This window comes from Tetranychus urticae, chromosome 1 (assembly GCF_039701765.1).
Source record: "Tetranychus urticae isolate SD_2017Ah chromosome 1, NJAU_TeUrti_SD_1.0, whole genome shotgun sequence".
NCBI lineage: Eukaryota > Metazoa > Arthropoda > Arachnida > Trombidiformes > Tetranychidae > Tetranychus > Tetranychus urticae.
The window spans coordinates 21,197,211-21,215,887 of NC_142958.1; the positions used below are offsets into that span (position 1 = coordinate 21,197,211).

The 18,677-nt window shown below is 32.5% G+C and overlaps 5 protein-coding genes and 1 long non-coding RNA gene across 8 annotated transcripts; 2 read left to right on the top strand and 4 right to left on the bottom strand.

Annotated features, from left to right (window-relative positions):
• The first annotated feature begins 337 nt into the window (after positions 1–337).
• l(2)37Cb (DEAH-box helicase 16 lethal (2) 37Cb) lies at positions 338–3,722 on the top strand. Its single transcript, XM_015925693.3, has 2 exons — positions 338–845; positions 954–3,722. The coding sequence occupies exon 2, from the start codon at positions 962–964 to the stop codon at positions 3,611–3,613; it is 2,652 nt and encodes an 883-aa protein (XP_015781179.1). The 5' UTR covers positions 338–845; positions 954–961; the 3' UTR covers positions 3,614–3,722.
• On the bottom strand, positions 3,102–4,906 carry LOC107359222 (T-box transcription factor T-like). The gene is made up of 3 exons (XM_089266180.1): positions 4,535–4,906; positions 4,040–4,451; positions 3,102–3,961 (listed from the first exon to the last, which is right to left on the bottom strand). Exons 1-3 carry the CDS (start codon positions 4,681–4,683, stop codon positions 3,701–3,703), a joined length of 822 nt encoding a protein of 273 aa, XP_089122306.1. The 5' UTR covers positions 4,684–4,906; the 3' UTR covers positions 3,102–3,700.
• A 1,500-nt stretch (positions 4,907–6,406) lies between these two features.
• Positions 6,407–7,672, bottom strand: LOC112540013 (uncharacterized). The gene is made up of 2 exons (XR_003084075.2): positions 7,207–7,672; positions 6,407–6,877 (listed from the first exon to the last, which is right to left on the bottom strand). It is a non-coding gene; the product is annotated as an uncharacterized LOC112540013 (long non-coding RNA).
• Positions 7,673–9,495: 1,823 nt separating this feature from the next.
• Positions 9,496–10,809, top strand: LOC107372029 (T-box transcription factor T-like). Its single transcript, XM_015940175.3, has 3 exons — positions 9,496–9,867; positions 9,951–10,362; positions 10,441–10,809. The coding sequence occupies exons 1-3, from the start codon at positions 9,719–9,721 to the stop codon at positions 10,699–10,701; spliced, it is 822 nt and encodes a 273-aa protein (XP_015795661.2). The 5' UTR covers positions 9,496–9,718; the 3' UTR covers positions 10,702–10,809.
• A 1,876-nt stretch (positions 10,810–12,685) lies between these two features.
• spt4 (Transcription elongation factor subunit spt4) lies at positions 12,686–13,436 on the bottom strand. Its single transcript, XM_015940129.3, has one exon. The coding sequence runs from the start codon at positions 13,200–13,202 to the stop codon at positions 12,849–12,851; it is 354 nt and encodes a 117-aa protein (XP_015795615.1). The 5' UTR covers positions 13,203–13,436; the 3' UTR covers positions 12,686–12,848.
• Positions 13,437–13,782: 346 nt separating this feature from the next.
• Hsp110 (heat shock protein 70Cb) lies at positions 13,783–17,635 on the bottom strand. Of its 3 annotated transcripts, none has more exons than XM_015940513.3 (2): positions 17,517–17,635; positions 13,783–17,026 (listed from the first exon to the last, which is right to left on the bottom strand). In XM_015940513.3, exon 2 carries the CDS (start codon positions 16,844–16,846, stop codon positions 14,279–14,281), a length of 2,568 nt encoding a protein of 855 aa, XP_015795999.2. In that variant the 5' UTR covers positions 16,847–17,026; positions 17,517–17,635; the 3' UTR covers positions 13,783–14,278. The 3 variants fall into 3 exon arrangements, with proteins under 3 accessions (XP_015795999.2, XP_089122308.1, XP_089122309.1); XM_089266182.1 differs by having other exon boundaries at positions 17,392–17,615; XM_089266183.1 differs by lacking the exon at positions 17,517–17,635 and adding an exon at positions 17,165–17,440.
• Between the last annotated feature and the right edge of the window lie 1,042 nt (positions 17,636–18,677).

The following is an 18,677-nucleotide window of genomic DNA, read 5'->3' on the forward strand; positions in this document are numbered from 1 at the left end:
AGTTGAATTTACTGATCACAAAACGGGTGTTTTAGCCAAAAGAGGGCCCTACATAAGAAGTGGGTTATTTTGGTTGAAGAGTAGAGAGACTAAAATAGTAGCTCTTTCTTTTTCAAATATCAGGAGTTGATTCATGTGTAAAATACTAAACTTCGATATATCGTTGTCACTGCTTTTTAGTTGCTATAGAAAGTGTTTAGGTAGAGCCTATTTGCACATGAATCGTGTGTAAATAGGCACCCAGACTAATTACACAAAGTGCACCTCTAACGCCATCTCATAAGCGAACTAATGTTGCGGAATGTTTTTTCACTACACATCATTTTACATTAACAGAATAACATGTCAGGCTTAGCCTAGTAGGTTAAAGGTTAGGAGATAATATTTGAGATTTTGGGTTCAAATCCCGGTGATTACTTTTATAAATTAATTTAGATTTAGAAATTTTTACTAAAATTTTGTTGATTGTTAATTGTAAGTGGTTCAGATTCAGTGTTATTTTATTCTGCTTTTAATCAACACACAATTGTGAGAGTACGATTTAAAATTTCATGTGTAAAGTTGTGAAATAAAAAACGCGCTCGACTCTTTACTGATCCTACTCTTTACTAAGATCCTAAAGACTAGATATTTTTCTTGTGCAAATAGGCTTTACCAAGTGTTTACATATTTACAAGAAATGTTTACAATTTATAAACTTCAAATTTAAATGAAATCTGACTTAACTCGGTATCTTATTTTATTTTTTATGGGATTTCGCTGTGATATATTTCATTAAAAACGATATAAACAACTTGATCTTATAAGCTGTGTCTTTATTTCTGATTGTTAAAGAACATTTTAACGTAAGTAATTCAGTTTTATAACCGTTCTTATTTTATCATACTGTCGTTTTGATTTTATATCATTGTCGTCTTATTTATTGTTGTTAAATCTTGATTTTCATTTCTTAGGTCTCACCATGTCATCGAGTAAACAAACTTCATCAAATCATGATGAAGAAGAAAGACTCAAAGATATTGCAGAAAGAGATGCTTATGCAGAGAGACTCAGAGAAAAGGACCAAAAAAGGACTCGTAATGTGGCCACCAAATCAGATGAAAGGATGTACGCTGAAGCAGCGAAAAGACTAAAACTGGAAAATGAGGATAGAAAAGCTATAGTACCAAAACTGCGAGAGGAATCGAGAAAAAACTATCTAATCAAACGAAAGGCCGATCAATTGGTTTTGTTAGAAGGGGAAATTAAGGATGAAGAACAGATTTTCAGTGATGTACCCTTAACTAAAGCTGAAAAGGCTGAATATGAATACAAGAAAAAGGTTCTTACTTTGGCTAAGGAACATGAACAGGCTAAAGAATTGGAAAGTATTAGAAGATATCACATTCCAGAAGAAAGTAAACCAAGCAAAGTTTATGAAGAAATCGATGAAAGGGAGAAACAACCAAACGCTGAAGCTAGAAAATGGGAAGAAGAAAGGTTAAATACTGCCAAATTATCATTCGGAGCAAAAAATAAATCCAAAAAGGTTGAAGAATATGATATTTTAATTGATGCTTCAATCGACTTCATCAAAGCACTAACGGTTGGTGGACAAAATACTGACGAAAAAGATATAGTTGACGAAGAAACAGCAAAAAGAATGACAATTGCTGAAACAAGAAGATCATTACCGATTTATGCTTACAAAAGAGAACTCATCAAAGCAGTAAAAGAGCATCAAATTTTAATCATTGAAGGAGAGACAGGATCTGGAAAGACAACACAAATTCCTCAATATTTACATGAAGCAGGTTTCACCAAAGGAGGTAAAAAAGTTGGTTGCACACAGCCAAGAAGAGTAGCTGCTATGAGCGTAGCGGCCCGTGTTGCTCAAGAAATGAATGTTAAACTTGGCCATGAAGTCGGTTATAGTATTCGTTTTGAAGATTGTACTAGTGAGCGAACTGTGATTAAATACATGACTGATGGTATGTTACTCCGAGAATTCCTCTCTGAACCTGATTTAGCATCTTATTCATGCTTGATTGTTGACGAAGCACACGAGAGAACCCTTCATACAGACATTTTGTTTGGCTTAGTTAAAGATATAGCTCGATTTAGACCTGACTTTAAGCTTCTCATCTCCAGTGCCACTCTGGATGCCGAAAAATTCAGCGTCTTTTTTGATGAAGCTCCAGTTTTTCGTATACCAGGTCGTCGGTTTCCAGTTGATATTTATTACACCTCAGCACCTGAAGCTGATTACATAGATGCCTGTGTAGTTACTATTTTACAAATACACATCACACAACCTTTAGGTGATATTCTCGTCTTTCTTCCCGGTCAAGAGGAAATCGAACAATGTTCTGAAGTTTTGATGGAACGACAACGAAAGTTAGGATCAAAAATCAGGGAACTTATAATCAGACCAATTTACGCTAACTTGCCTCAAGAATTACAAGCTCAAGTTTTCGAACCAACTCCACCGGGTGCTCGGAAAGTTGTAATTGCTACCAACATTGCTGAAACTTCATTAACAATAGATGGTATTATTTATGTCATCGATCCTGGTTATTGTAAATTAAATATTTATAATCCGAGATCTCGTATGGAATCTTTAGTTGTCCAACCAGTCTCTAAAGCTAGTGCTAATCAAAGAGCCGGTAGAGCTGGTCGTGTTGCTGCCGGTAAATGTTTTAGACTGTTCACTGCATGGGCATATCAGAATGAGCTTGAGGATAATACTGTTCCTGAAATTCAAAGGGTTCATCTTGGTAACGCCGTTTTACTTTTGAAAAGTTTAGGAATCAATGACATTATTCATTTTGACTTTTTGGATCCACCGCCATCTGAAACGCTTGTACTTGCCTTAGAACAATTATATGCATTGGGAGCTCTTAATCAATTTGGTGAACTTACTCGACTTGGTCGTAAAATGGCTGAATTTCCTATTGACCCAATGATGTCCAAAGCTTTAATTGCATCCGAAAAATATAACTGTAGTGTTGAGATAATGACCATTTGCGCCATGCTCAGTGTTAATTCCAATATTTTTTATCGGCCAAAAGACAAAGCTATTCATGCAGATACGGCAAGGAAAAACTTTTTTCAACCTGGAGGGGATCATCTGATGCTGTTGAATGTTTATAATCAATGGGTTGAAATGGGATATACTAAACAATGGTGTGCTGAAAATTTTATTCAATATCGAGCGCTAGTTAGAGCTCGAGATATACGAGATCAACTAGAAAGTCTAATGGATCGAGCCGAAGTAGAAATTAAATCAAATCCAACTGAATTTGTACTCATCCGTAAAGCCATCTTAACAGGTTATTTTTATCATGTTGCCCGTTTAGGAGGTGGTGGAGGCTCATATCGTACTTTAAAGCAACATCAACCCGTTTCAATTCATCCTAATTCATCATTGTTTGATGAAGAACCTCGATGGGTTCTCTATCATGAACTAGTTCTTACAACCAAAGAGTACATGAGACAGGTTATTGAAATTGAACCTAAATGGCTTGTAGAAATTGCTCCACATTTTTATAAATCCGAAGAGGTTGAAGATTTATGTAAGAAAATGCCGAAAAAAGTAGGAAAAGCAAAGGAAGAACTGGAACGAAATTATTGAATTTATTTCAATATCAAGTTACTGTAATTTTAATTTTGTAAATTTGAGACACATTTAAGACACATTCAACTTATTACTTTCAAATATTTAATAAAACATTTGTTGAACATTTTGAGGTGTGAAATTGGCTCCAGAATCATGTGGTTCCTGATAAGGCAAGTAAGTATGATGATGATGATAAGAATGATGAAATTGGTTTTGTTGCTGATGTTCGTATAACTGTGGACGGCCATATTCAAAGCAAGGGTTAATATTATTATCAATCCTGTTTACATCGTTTTTGTTTTTCTTGTGTTTCTCGGCAAATGCCTTAGCGTATGGATTGTTTTTGATTTTTAAATCAGTGATCTGAAAATTAATTATTAAATACATCAACAATTAGATCTACTGAAAAATTAGATTTAAACTTAAGATTTTCTGACTTACCGATTCATTTTGATAGGCTGTAACAGCGATGAATTGTGTTGTTGGTAAACAAAAACTAATTGTTTCAGGTTCATGTCCAGGATTGCTTTTAATTATATGAACCTTAGGTTCATATTTGTGAAGGGAATTGAGGACCACTTGACCTTCTTCTGGTGGTTGTTTATTGGTCAGTTTAACTTTTGGAAATTCAACAGGTTTTTTCATCCAATGACCACCATAATTGGGTGACTCAGGGTGAGTGTAATAACTGTATTCTGAACGTGATTTAACTTCAGATTTAGATCCTTGTACCCATTCATTGTTGACAAACTTCCATCTATTATCACCCAATTGACAAAACTCTAGTATTATAACATACATTGAATGGGTTTCCAATCCTTTAACTTCTAATTTCACGACTGGGAACATTCGTCTGAATGTATAAAAAGAATAATGAAATTTCAATGATTTTAAACAATCAATGGGTGAAAATGAAAATAATTAAGATTTACTTACCGTCCAGATTTGGTTACAATCATTTCTGTTGTTATTGAATTGAATTTGTTCCATAATTCTTCTTGGAGTAAAATAACTGAAATCGTTCTATCAGTTGTATTGTGATTGTTGTTGTTGAGATTTTCCTGAATATAGTTCAATACATTCATTTTAATATAAAAACAAAGAAATGAAACTATGAGCAAGAAATGAACACTTTTATGACAAAAATAAGCCAAGACTTGAAGTTAACGAGGAAAAGTTAAAAATGAAACTGTTAACTGTGATGAACACTCAGTTGATAATCAAATGTATCTGGTCAGATGATTGAAGATTTACTAGAAACAATATGCTTAGACCTTCAAGTATAAACAATCTAAGGAAGTGTCTGTTGATTACAAAAGGCGGACTCAATATGGTAACGTATGAGGTAAGGTTGGACCTAAAAAAGGCGGACTCCAGTCAGGCCTAAGCAAAGATTTGTCGCGTATAGCCAATGATAGGAATGGGAATATATCCTAACCATAATTAACATTAATTGCTGGTATTCAATCAAGTTTTTGTTTATGCATGAAAATTATGATTTGTTTGTTCAACTGATTCCATCTTTCCGCTTCTTCACCAGCATCTTCACCTCAAGCTTTCCTTAAAAATGTTAACCTTTTTTTTCCCTCGCTAGCTCTTTGAAAAAAAGCTTTGCGTTTCTTGTAAAAATATCTTACCTTTTGCTTTATTTTTATGAATATATTTTTACAACCTTCATGTATTTGGTTTAGGCTTTTGTTAACTTTACTCCTTTTGTTTCTTGAACCTTGGACAATTTATAAATTAGTTAATTATTGGCCTAAAATTGGCTTCAATTGCCGTGGGAACCTTCGCTGACCCAAACAATATTTTTGGTCAAAGCCTTGGTCAAAAGACTTATTAAAATAAAGGTCAACTTGGATAATCCTTTCGTGTTGAAATCCGTGAAAGGAGTAAAGTCAATCACTTTGACTTTCGCAGTGAGAGTTAAGACTTTGCGACCTTTTAAAGCTAGAAAATAAAATTCATTTTTCAACTGAAAAATTTCTCATCGATAATTTTTGATTAAAGAACTGTGAAAGTCGTAAAATTGACTGCTAAGAGCTAGGAAACTGTGGGCTTACGGGGACTTAAAGTTGAGTCCATTAATGCCAATAAAAAGTTTCTTCGAGCGACAGTTTTGCAACTTTGATCGCCTTTAATCAATCATAACCTTAACTCGATTTCATCGAAACGGCTCAATAGACGATAAACCATCAAATCAGATCATCTAATCAACCAAATCAACTCGATTCTCATGCTTCCATTACTACAAAGACTCAACTCCAAGTAAAAGTCTTACATTCACTGATCTTTTCTGATCCTTTCAAATCTTGTTTGTCTCTATGCAAATTACAGTTACTCACAGCAATTTAATGTTGCTCATACAATCAACAATGATTTAATTGTTGCTCTCTCTCTCCATTGTTTCCAACATTTTAATTGTTCATTAACACTTTAATCATTGTGTCTTTCATCGTTATTGTTACTTTATCGTCACCAACCTGTTAACATTTGCTCAGCTCTTAAAAAGGAAAGGCTAATTTGACTTCAACTTTTAAACATAATCAACTCAATAAATTAGTTAAATAGTAACATAATAAATAAAAAGTGTATAAAAAATGACAATTGAATTGAGTTATTTTTTAATATTAATCATGATTTGTTAAATGTTACTCTTTTTTTAAATTCAATATTTCTTGTTCTGTATTTCATTTCATTTTCAGTTATGACTTTTGTTTACCTCTTTACCTTCATCGTTCATTATTATTATCATCTAATATATTAGCTTGCCCATTAAATATTATCATCTTAATAATAATCAATATATTCATCATCTTTATTTATTTGTCTATTTATTCATCTACTTTATCTCAGAATAAACTCTTTTTTTTTGCTTCTTAATAAATAATATTTTTCAACATTTTTTGCTTCTTTTACCACCAAATCATAAATAAAATCAAGAAACAATCAAAAAGCCAACAACGCGAAATCCCCTTTAAAACAATTTACAATGTTTCAAATCTTTTTGTTTCTTAACCCAATCATTAGCTTTTTATTATTACGTTTTATATTGGTACTTGTTCAGTCTTGATAATCTTAATGCTGTAAGAAACAGACTACAAACAAGAAACAGTTTATAATCATAATTTATCAATTGGCTTTCCTTGTTTAATCATGGTCATTACCAGCGTTGCAGTTTTGAATTCTTTTACCCAGTTAATGGTTAAATCTTATTACTTCAGGGTCTCGCTTTTGTTTCTCCTTTTACTTTTCCCTTTTGGACTGGATCTTTGTTTTCTGTCAGGTAAAAGAAAAGAGAAGAAATTAAATTTATTTTTATGTATTTAAACTCTTAACAATTTATTTTACACAATTTACAAAATGATCAAGAGGAACCAATAAATATTACTGAGTGGTTCAATGGAGGGTAACTAGGGAAAATAGGGTTGATATTAAAAACTAGATTTAGCTTTATTTTGGTTGACAGTTGATTGAGTTTATAAGTGAACCAAAGTCAGATTGTCAATGATGATCAAATGTTGATGTGTGTATGCACAATAATAACAATTAACCTTATCTTACAATACAAATAAGTACCGATAGTGAATTGCGTAGGAATTGCTTACCTGATAGAAGATGAAATGACCATTTGAACAATAATTTATTGAGTTTTTTTGTGTTTTGTTGTTTTCTTTTATTTGAATATTTATATTTGTTTACTTTGCTTTTAAAATATTATTGACACTAAACACATAAGAATGGTTCCTTGAAGGAGGAAGAAGAAGAAGATGATGATGATGATAAAGATGAGATGAAAAATAAAAAAAGATGACTTAAGAAAGAGATTGAAATGGCGAGATGATGAGATGAAGAAAAGCCGATAATTTAAGGTCACCTCCTCTCTCTTTTCTCTCCCACTATTAGCTGAATTAATTGAAACATTTCAACATTAATACATGTATATTGAACAAGTGTTTAGATGAGATTCTTGAAGAGGTTTAGTTTACACAACAATTACAGGATTCATTATTATACGTATTATTTACATTTGTTTACCTTACAAATCGGTTAGGTACTTGTTTTGCATTCAAATCTCACTTTGGACTCTCTTGTGTAATTGATAGAGCGGCTTTTTTGAAAAATCATTAAAAACCCAATGTTTACCTTTTATCTTGTCCAATTTACAATAAACTTTCAAATAATCAACTAAATAAATGAATAAAAATAAAATTTCAGTGAATTATTAAAAATTATGCAAAAAACATCGTTTCTCCGAAATATTGAAGTGAAACATTTATCCATTGGAATGGCCCTTTATGATAGTCAAGTTTTCATTTGATTTAGATGACATTATTGATTTCAATGGTTTAATAACTGTTACAGAATAGTTTAATCTGATTGTTGTCAGCAATCAAAGGAGGTGTCCACTGACAGTAAGAGGCGGACTTTGGCTGCAAAACTTGTTGCTGTGATAGGCAAGGCTAAGGCGTATTCATTCAGGTTTAGGCCATGGTTTATCTTCAGCCAATCAAGTCCATTGACTATTATACACACTTTAGGAATTAGTTCAACTTAAATTTAATCAACTCACATTACCACTGTCCACTGAAAATATCAATCTTTGTGAATAAATTATAAGGAATAAATACAAATTCAATGGATTGAAATGGATCCATATTTTCTGAGATGAAAATCTATCAAGAGCGTTCTTTTCACTTGAAAACCCAAATTAATATTTTAAAAGCTTGCAGTAATTGAAAGGTTTGCAGAAATCATTAATTTTCAGCTCAAATCTCACCAATGTGATAATGGTAAAATTTTTCTAGTTCAATCATCAAAATGTCTTTTTTCTCACAATATCGTCAGTCCCAATAATGAGACAACTTAGTCTTCATCATCGTCTGCTATTTTTACTCGGCATGTAAATAATAGCTTATCTCTTAAATGGCTGATTATTAAGATCAGCGATAACCAATTTCTGGTCTCCATCGCCATTCAGATCGACGAAACATATACAGGCAGTTAACGTGTAAAGGGAACAAAGATTATCATTATAAGCGGTTAACCATTTACTTGCAATTTCTGGTTTACTAATCAAAGTCTCCTTGGATTCACCAGAAATGACTTGATTTGACAATGAAGACGAAGTCCTAAATATATTTGAGTTGTAAGGATAAAAAGTAAAATGAATCTTAAAAAATTGATACACAAATTGATTGCTATGAATATATCACCTTTTATCATCAAGCGTAGACTGATCATCCAAACCTGAGATATTTTGTGCATCAGAGACCATGATTAATAAAATGTAACAATGTAACCGAGATTCATTATTGATGCATTTCATCATCTAAGCTATTAGCATCACTCGAAGCTTTAGCTTTAGCTTTAGCTAGAATCGAAGTAACCTGTTGTAAAGCAACAGAAAATTTATTTTAAATCACCAAATAAGTCTGTTTCTGATTTAATGCTGAAGTTACAACAGTTATGATTTGTTTGAACAACTCATTCATTTAAAGCCTTTTGGCAATAATGTAATTTTAGTTATTTTTGAGTTTCTGTAAAGCTCTCTGAAAGACCGCTGTAAAAGTCTCCGGTCAGTTCCCACCAAAAATATTGAAAAAATTGATTGGATTAGTGGCTTAAGTTTTATAACTGTTTACTTAGTGTCCAAACGAGTCCAAACCGAAAGGGTTTGAAAGATGGAATCAGTTGAACAAACAAATCATAATTTTCATGCATAAACAAAAACTTGATTGAATACCAGCAATTAATGTTAATTATGGTTAGGATATATTCCCATTCCTATCATTGGCTATACGCGACAAATCTTTGCTTAGGCCTGACTGGAGTCCGCCTTTTTTAGGTCCAACCTTACCTCATACGTTACCATATTGAGTCCGCCTTTTGTAATCAACAGACACTTCCTTAGATTGTTTATACTTGAAGGTCTAAGCATATTGTTTCTAGTAAATCTTCAATCATCTGACCAGATACATTTGATTATCAACTGAGTGTTCATCACAGTTAACAGTTTCATTTTTAACTTTTCCTCGTTAACTTCAAGTCTTGGCTTATTTTTGTCATAAAAGTGTTCATTTCTTGCTCATAGTTTCATTTCTTTGTTTTTATATTAAAATGAATGTATTGAACTATATTCAGGAAAATCTCAACAACAACAATCACAATACAACTGATAGAACGATTTCAGTTATTTTACTCCAAGAAGAATTATGGAACAAATTCAATTCAATAACAACAGAAATGATTGTAACCAAATCTGGACGGTAAGTAAATCTTAATTATTTTCATTTTCACCCATTGATTGTTTAAAATCATTGAAATTTCATTATTCTTTTTATACATTCAGACGAATGTTCCCAGTCGTGAAATTAGAAGTTAAAGGATTGGAAACCCATTCAATGTATGTTATAATACTAGAGTTTTGTCAATTGGGTGATAATAGATGGAAGTTTGTCAACAATGAATGGGTACAAGGATCTAAATCTGAAGTTAAATCACGTTCAGAATACAGTTATTACACTCACCCTGAGTCACCCAATTATGGTGGTCATTGGATGAAAAAACCTGTTGAATTTCCAAAAGTTAAACTGACCAATAAACAACCACCAGAAGAAGGTCAAGTGGTCCTCAATTCCCTTCACAAATATGAACCTAAGGTTCATATAATTAAAAGCAATCCTGGACATGAACCTGAAACAATTAGTTTTTGTTTACCAACAACACAATTCATCGCTGTTACAGCCTATCAAAATGAATCGGTAAGTCAGAAAATCTTAAGTTTAAATCTAATTTTTCAGTAGATCTAATTGTTGATGTATTTAATAATTAATTTTCAGATCACTGATTTAAAAATCAAAAACAATCCATACGCTAAGGCATTTGCCGAGAAACACAAGAAAAACAAAAACGATGTAAACAGGATTGATAATAATATTAACCCTTGCTTTGAATATGGCCGTCCACAGTTATACGAACATCAGCAACAAAACCAATTTCATCATTCTTATCATCATCATCATACTTACTTGCCTTATCAGGAACCACATGATTCTGGAGCCAATTTCACACCTCAAAATGTTCAACAAATGTTTTATTAAATATTTGAAAGTAATAAGTTGAATGTGTCTTAAATGTGTCTCAAATTTACAAAATTAAAATTACAGTAACTTGATATTGAAATAAATTCAATAATTTCGTTCCAGTTCCTCCTTTGCTTTTCCTACTTTTTTCGGCATTTTCTTACATAAATCTTCAACCTCTTCGGATTTATAAAAATGTGGAGCAATTTCTACAAGCCATTTAGGTGCAATTTCAATAACCTGTCTCATGTACTCTTTGGTTGTAAGAACTAGTTCATGGTAGAGAACCTATCGAACAGAAACAGTATTATCTCGTTCATTTCAATAAGCCAGTCAACTATCTAAAACATTTACCGGCAGCAACACGGGCAGCTCTACCGGCTCTTTGATTAGCACTAGCCTTAGAGACTGTTTGGACAACTAATGATTCCAGGCGAGATCTTGGATTGTAAATATTTAATTTACAACCAACTTGCGATTTCGAGTTCGATTTCCTCTTGATCGGGATGAAAGACGAGAATATAACTTAAAGGTTGTGTGATGTGTATTTATAAATAGTAACTACAAAGGCGTCTATGTAATCAGCTTCAGGTGCCGAGGTACAATAACTAGGTTAACTCAATCAGTTAAATTAATTTCAAAGCCAATCTTGAATTTAATATTGAGTCTCATTTTACTGTCGCTGTTATTTATTTACAATGGCCTCTATAACAATCAATTTGATTGTTAAGGTAAATGCAAAAAGATATGTTTTACCAACCAATGTTTACCTTGAATGAGAGGCTTTTTATTCAAATATAGATGGATTGAGTTGGCCAGTTTTTTTGGCTTTTTTGCCGTTTTTTTAGATATTTCAATGTTTATATTTGTTTGTTTTGCTTTTAAAATATTATTGACACTAAGCATGATAAGAATGGTTCCTTAGTGGATGATGAAGATGAGAATGAAGATAAAAAAGACAAAAAGATGAAGTAAAAGCCGATAATTTAAGGTCAATTCCACTCTCTTTTGCTGTCCCTTCAACAGTTCAATGTATAAGGATTGATTGAAACATTTGAAATTAATATTGTGATTAAGAGTGTAAAAAGACGCTTTAACAATTCACTTGATTATTTGTAAGTTTACAACAGCTATTTACCTTGTTCAAATAAACTCACCTTTAAGTTCATACCATTGAAAATATTGACTTGACTTTAAACAAATCTAACTTCACTTCATTTCACTGATTGGGCTTTTTGAGTAATCCAATGAAACCGTCAACATTTAACATTATTCAATGTTGATCTTGCCATAGATTTAACCATAATCAATTGAATCGGTCAAATAATTAAGCCTTTTGTTGTTAACATTTAGTTTCAGTAGTCCGAGCTGAAAGTGTTGTTTTTGCACTCCGACAATGTTACTGAATTAATTGTCTGATTGATAATTTAATGGAGTCAACTTGAGTAAATACAAATTTACCTTTTCATTTGATTGTCTGACTTAAGGATTGAAAGGTTAAACCCTAATCTAGTTGTAATGTTAACCGGCGATGAAAGGCTAAACTGAATTATCTAATCTTCATCACCATAAAATATCATGTTTTGGAATTGATTTTGAATCAATCAACTTGCCTACTCAATTTATTAGTCAATAATGCACAAATAAAACAAAATTAAATGTATATTTATATGTGTGTTTAACTTTAAGACTTTTTTAGGTTTATTATTGAACCTTAATTGTGCTCACCGTTTTTTTTTCATTGAGTTACACCCTTAATGGTTAAGTAAATAAAATTTGTATGTATTTGTAAGATAATTACGGGACTAATAATCTGTGTATAAAGTTAAACATTTAATTGCGTTCAATTAATTTATGATATTACTTTGAAAATATTAAAGTACAGGAGAAACGGTGAGGAGTTTGGTTATCCTTTTAGCCGAAGCTTTAGTGTGTGTGTTTTGCTGCAAGAATTATAAATGGCAAAATTATATTTAAATATTTGATTGTAAACATTATATAATCAAATTATTTTAAATGAACATTTATTGGTAAGGAAAAGATCATCAAAAACCAGGGTGTGGTTACAGTTAAGAAAACAATTGAACTAAATTTAGATTGACTTGGAAGCCAAAATCACATAGAGTTGTAAAATTTTCAGTTCCACTTTTTAACCTAAAAGATATTTACGCAGCACGGTCCCTTGATTTATAAGGAATATTTCTTGATTTAAGCTCTCTGTATATAGTTGGCGGTAATCTTCCAGATACACTAACAGCGTAAATTCCAGGTTTGAAACTGGGAATCCTTAACCATTTGGCAGCCCAACTTTCATCTGGTTGAGTGACACCAATCATACCATCAAAATTTGAAGATGTACAGTCGAATATCATTTCACGGTTTCCTCTCATACCCAGGACAAATTCACAATTGTCACATCCATCCACTTCAAACTGCTCAAAAGATTTAACGAGTGAACAAAGCAAACAGGCCCGAAGATTACGAAGTGTACGAGGAATTCTGTCGACTGGGATATCCATATTCAAAGCTTAATAGAACAAGATTTTAACTCTGTGTAAATAAACAACGTGAATTTGATTAGATAAAAATAAGAAACAAAATTGTCAATAAAGGTAAGTAAAAGCTCTTTAAAAATGTTTGTTTTCAAACCTGAGAAAAGCTGATCAAACCAAGAGATGTCACTACTAGAAATTGGAAAGACAAAAAAATAAAAATATGGCGGAATTTTTAAGCGTCGTTCAATTCATTTTTTGTCAACTATTAATAGTTGAAGATAATGTTTGATGGATTGGCCGAAATAATTCAGAAAGTAATTTAAAAATATGGTTTATTTTAAAACTTTTATTTAATTTTTGTTAAATTAGTTGCAACGTGATTCACATTGACTAAATCGAGCTATAAATCAGAGTTAACATGCTTCTTTAATGATTTTAAATACATCTTTAATCACTGGGTTTTTGAAAAATGACAAGTTTTGAAGGATGATTGTTAGATTGGTTTCATTTAGAGTTGAAACATCGTTGATTATTACGATATTAAACATAGCTATTTCCAATTTTACGAAATGCATTAACAAAAATGTTCAATCTTCTATGAGAGTTAATTCTTTAGTATTTTAATTGGTCTCTTAGATTGGCCATGATCTAGCAACATTTTTAAATAAGACAGTTAGACAATGAGATATTGTTTTAAGGGCAATCATTAAAATATCAAAAAGGAAAATCTGCACAGAAAATAAAAGAATTTCGGTGCACATTCTTAATTAGATTAGGTCCGGTGGATTGAAATAATAATTTTCGCATTTTCATGTTTACATTTTTAAATCACTGGGTGTAGTTTAGTTACAAAAAAGACAGAACAATGTTGTAGATCAGAGCATTATTTTTTTATAAATAAAGCAGTTATCTTTGATCCGATTCAACGAAGTCCAAATAAAGATCAGATAACGAATCTATCTTTTCAAGTTAGAAGGGTTAATTGGAACCAAAGAAAAAAGTTGATAATCCATATGTTAATAACGCTTGTATTAACTCCAATAGGTTTTTTAGTCTGCGAAGAATTTAATTGAATGATGAGAAAACAAAAAATTTCAAAACTAATCAACTTCCATAGGTTGATTATTTGGAGGGTTGGCTCCAGGTTCATTGGATTCTGGAGGTGCATCTCCACCAGATTGTTGCTGTTGTTGACTTTCAGCTTCCTTCTTCTTTGCTTCCTCTTCTTTCTTTTTGCGTTCTTCTTCACGCTGTCTCTCAACACGAATTCGTTGGATCTCTTCCATGACGGCACGATTAGAACTTTCCATAATATCAATACGTTCTCTGATGTCTTTAATCGTGATTGGTGGGTCATTATATGTGGGAGCTTGAGTCAGAATATTGTGAGTGTTTTCAAACCACTTCTGTGTCTCTTCAAAAGTTTGCTTCAATTTAATCATTTTACCCTCATCAACCTTTTCAGGTGTTGATATCAGTTTTTGAGCCATTTGAATACTTTTACCCAATTGTTCCAATACACCGGGACGATTTTCATGTTCTCTTAATCTGTAAACAATAGCATCGCTAAACTTGGATTTAAGGGTGGTTAATTTCTCAACATAAACAGCTCGTTTTTGAGTTGATCCGGCATCTTCATCTTCATACAGCCATTGCTCTGTGCTTTTGAGATCCACTAGGAAATTTTGTTTGTCAGTTTGTTGAGTGTAACAGTCATAGCGACCTTCTTCTAATTTATCTCTCCATTCGTAAACATATTCTTCCAACTCGTTACGAGCATCGACAAGTTCTTTCCATTTTTTATCATTTAAAATTAAATTAGCTTCTATTTCTTGTAAATTAGCTAAATCTCTTTCAGATAATTTACCACGGATCCAAAGTGGTTCTACCACAAGATCAACACTTATCAATTTAACCTTATTAGCTTGTTTGCTATCTTTCGATGCGTCTTTTCCTGATTGTCCTTCCTGTTGCTGTTGTGATGCTCCAGTTTGTTGATCAACAGAATTGGCATCCCTGGAACTATCGTCAGTATCCATTTGGGCATTTTGTTCTTTAGGAATGTTTTCGTTAGCTTTAGTTTCTGGAGTATTACCACCGGATTTGTCTTCCATCTGGATACTCGCTCCAGTGACAGCAACTAAACCATCAGCATCTAGTCTTACTCGAACTCTCATCTTATTGCCAGTAATTTCGATTGGATCATGGCTAGTTACTTTGAATTGGCCAATTGAAGTGGTATGACCGTTGGCTGAAATGTATTCTAATTCAAATACCATTGGTAAAGATCGACAGGTAACAATTATTTGACGAGTCAAAGGCATAGGAGAGCCTCTGATAAAAAGTGGACTGACTACGTGAATTTTAGTTTCTTTTTCCAAATCATGCCAGTATTTGCAATTAATTTGATATGGTGCATAATCAATGATCTGCAAATCACGAGCAACTCTGAAAGAAGGACTTAACATAGCACATTGCAGAGCACATCCACGTGCAACCGCTTCATCAGCATTAAGAGTGGTTGATGCTTCAACTCCGAAAATATCTTTGATAAAACGTTTAATAGCTGGAATACGACTTGCACCACCCACAATTTCAACAGCGTTAATTTTAAACTCCATTGTTTTCGATTCCTCACTTTTTTTAGCGTCTTTGCTTTCTTCTTCTCTTTTTCGTTTTTCCTCTACTAATTCATTAAAACGTGCAGTAGCTCGTTCTAGAGCTCTCTTGAACACATTTTCAATAGCTTGAAGATGATTTTCGGCCAACTTTTCAAAAGTAGCTCTATCCATACGACCAGAGAAATCTTTGTCATCTTGTAGACATTCAACATTGACTGGTAATAGGTTACTATTTGCACTCATTTGTTTCTTCAATTTTTCACATTCAGCTGTTAATCGAAGGTAAGCTCTCTTGGATAAGGTTAGGTTTTGTTCCTTAATAAAATGGTTGGATATAAGAGCATCGAAATGTTTACCACCAAGGTTAGGCTCATATTCAACAGCAAGAACTTGAAGAACCGTTTTCTCGAAATATATGATCGCACATTGAGTTGATGATGAACCAACATCTACAAAGCCGACAATCGCATTGGATGTATTATTACCGACTCTATAGAAAGAATAATAAATACCGACAGCAGTCATGTCATTTAAAATTCTTATCGGATTGAGACCAGCTATCGCAGCAGCATCTCTTAATGCTCTTCTTTGACCATCCGTGAACCAATTGCCACAATTAATAACACAGTCAACCGCATTATTAGCTACCTGACGTAGTTTGGTGAAAAGCATAGCTAATAATTGTGTAGCTGTGTAGGTGACTTCTTCATCATTGATCCACACTTTAACAGCGAGCTCACCAGTGTCTGATAATTCAGCCGGAAAAGATAAATTTTCAGAAGCAGTGACTTCATTAAATTGTCTACCAACCAATCGAGAAAGTCCATTGAAGGTGTTATTCAAGTTGGTTAATTGTTTTTGCTTAGCAGATACTCCTAACTCTCTTTGCTTATCATTAAGAGAGATATAAGAAGGCGTTGAACGTTGAGAGTATTCATTCAAAATAATTTCAATACCACCTTGAGCGGCAACTCCGATGTAACAGTTTTCACTACCAACATCAAATCCGCAAATTGATGCCTGTGTTGGTTGACCAGTTGATGACATGATGTGATGATTAGATTTAACAGCTAAAAAATTCACCGGGTCGAGAAGTCAATAGATAGAAGACCACCACCACTGAAGTTGAAAATCCAAAAAAAGCAAGGTATGAAATACAAGACAGAGAGATAGAACACAGAAGTAAAATTGAAAATAACTCAACAAAACAACTGGTTCAATTGATCACTAAAAATGAGAAAAGACAAGAAATTAAATTAACAAAACGTTACACCGAACTGAATAAGCACTAGAGATTAATTCAAATAATGTCACAGTAAATAAACAGAAGAAATAATGAGCTGATTGAGATTCTAAAAAGCTAACCAAAATGAGTAAGGCAGTTATGTGTTCACTCTTCACCACTTATTACACAAAGGGAAGGTTACTAAGGAGAGTAAGCAAGCGAAATATTAGTACAAAAATTAGATTGTCGAATGATTTTTGAAGATTTACACGAAATACAATCGAGAAATTCGATTCCCACTAAATAGACAGACTCAACTTATCACAGTTAAATTGACAATGATTAGAAAGGTATACTTAAGACTCACTAATTCTAGAAATTTCCTGAAACCACATGGAGCTTCTCTTATTAAATCAGCTTGTCTTGAAATGTAAATCCCAGACAGCGATTAATATTAACAATATCGGTTTGAATAATAATTAACAGACTTACCTTTAATAGTAGTAAATAATTTAAATAACTTAAATTCAATAAAAACTTGTAGTCGGAACAAAAAGAATTAAGAATTAATAGACGATTGAAAATTTAATAGTCATTGACTTCACTACCTTACAACCGGTATCAAGCTTAAAGCGCCACTCGGTTACACCCCTTTCTCTCTGCACCTAATGCGAAATGCTTGAAATAAACTCTATTGACTATTTTACAACTTGAAATAAGGATCAAGGTTAATTAAATTGATTGATAGATCTTAGCTAATCATAGATGAATTTAGCTCAACTTATTTATAGTCGTTTAAAACCTAAAAAGTTCAATTGACTAAACCAGATGCATCCAAACGGACAAATTCACAACTAATATTTTATCAGAATGTAAGGTTCATAAAAATGGATTCATTCCGAACTAATCTATTGTTTTAAAAAACGTGATTAGCAAATTTAACTTGGTCTGGTAATAATTGCATATCTAATAGGACGATAATAATGGATTCACCTCGAAAATTATTATAAATGAATAAATTACGAATGTATTTATCAATGGGTTAAACCTTTTGCAAGAATTTCATTTCTTTTCCATGTGAATTGTGGTTTCAACGAAGTTATGGAATTGATCTGAAAGGAAAAATTATGGACAATTTATTGACAGAAATTTAAAGTTTAAATTTGATACCAATTTCAATTTTTAATGATAATCATTCATTATCCATGGTAACATGCTTAAGGGAAAGTATGCAAAGAAACAATAAAAGCTAACTTTACAAGAAGCGAAGAGTAACTCCCTCTTTTCCTGATCCTTTAAACTTCTTATCTCTCTTATTTAAAGCGCTCATTGTCGTGCTCTTTCTGCCATTACTCTTTGAAAACTTTGACTGTTGAAGTCAAATAGTAAAGTAAACTCTTTGTGTTTTATTCCATGTAGTTGTGGTTATCGTTTAAATTAACGATTTTATTTAGGTAAAGTTTTCAGTTTGAACTCGTTGTGACAATTGTCTAAAGTTCTAGTTTAAAAAGATTACATTTCTATTCCTCATTTTTGTGTCGCATTTGCGAAGATCAGCTGTTTGCGTATTTCTTATTGGAGCGAAAGTGTAATCGACTATTATGAGTAATTTCAGTGGTTCTGTTTTACCCGACCATTTAAAGAATAATGTAT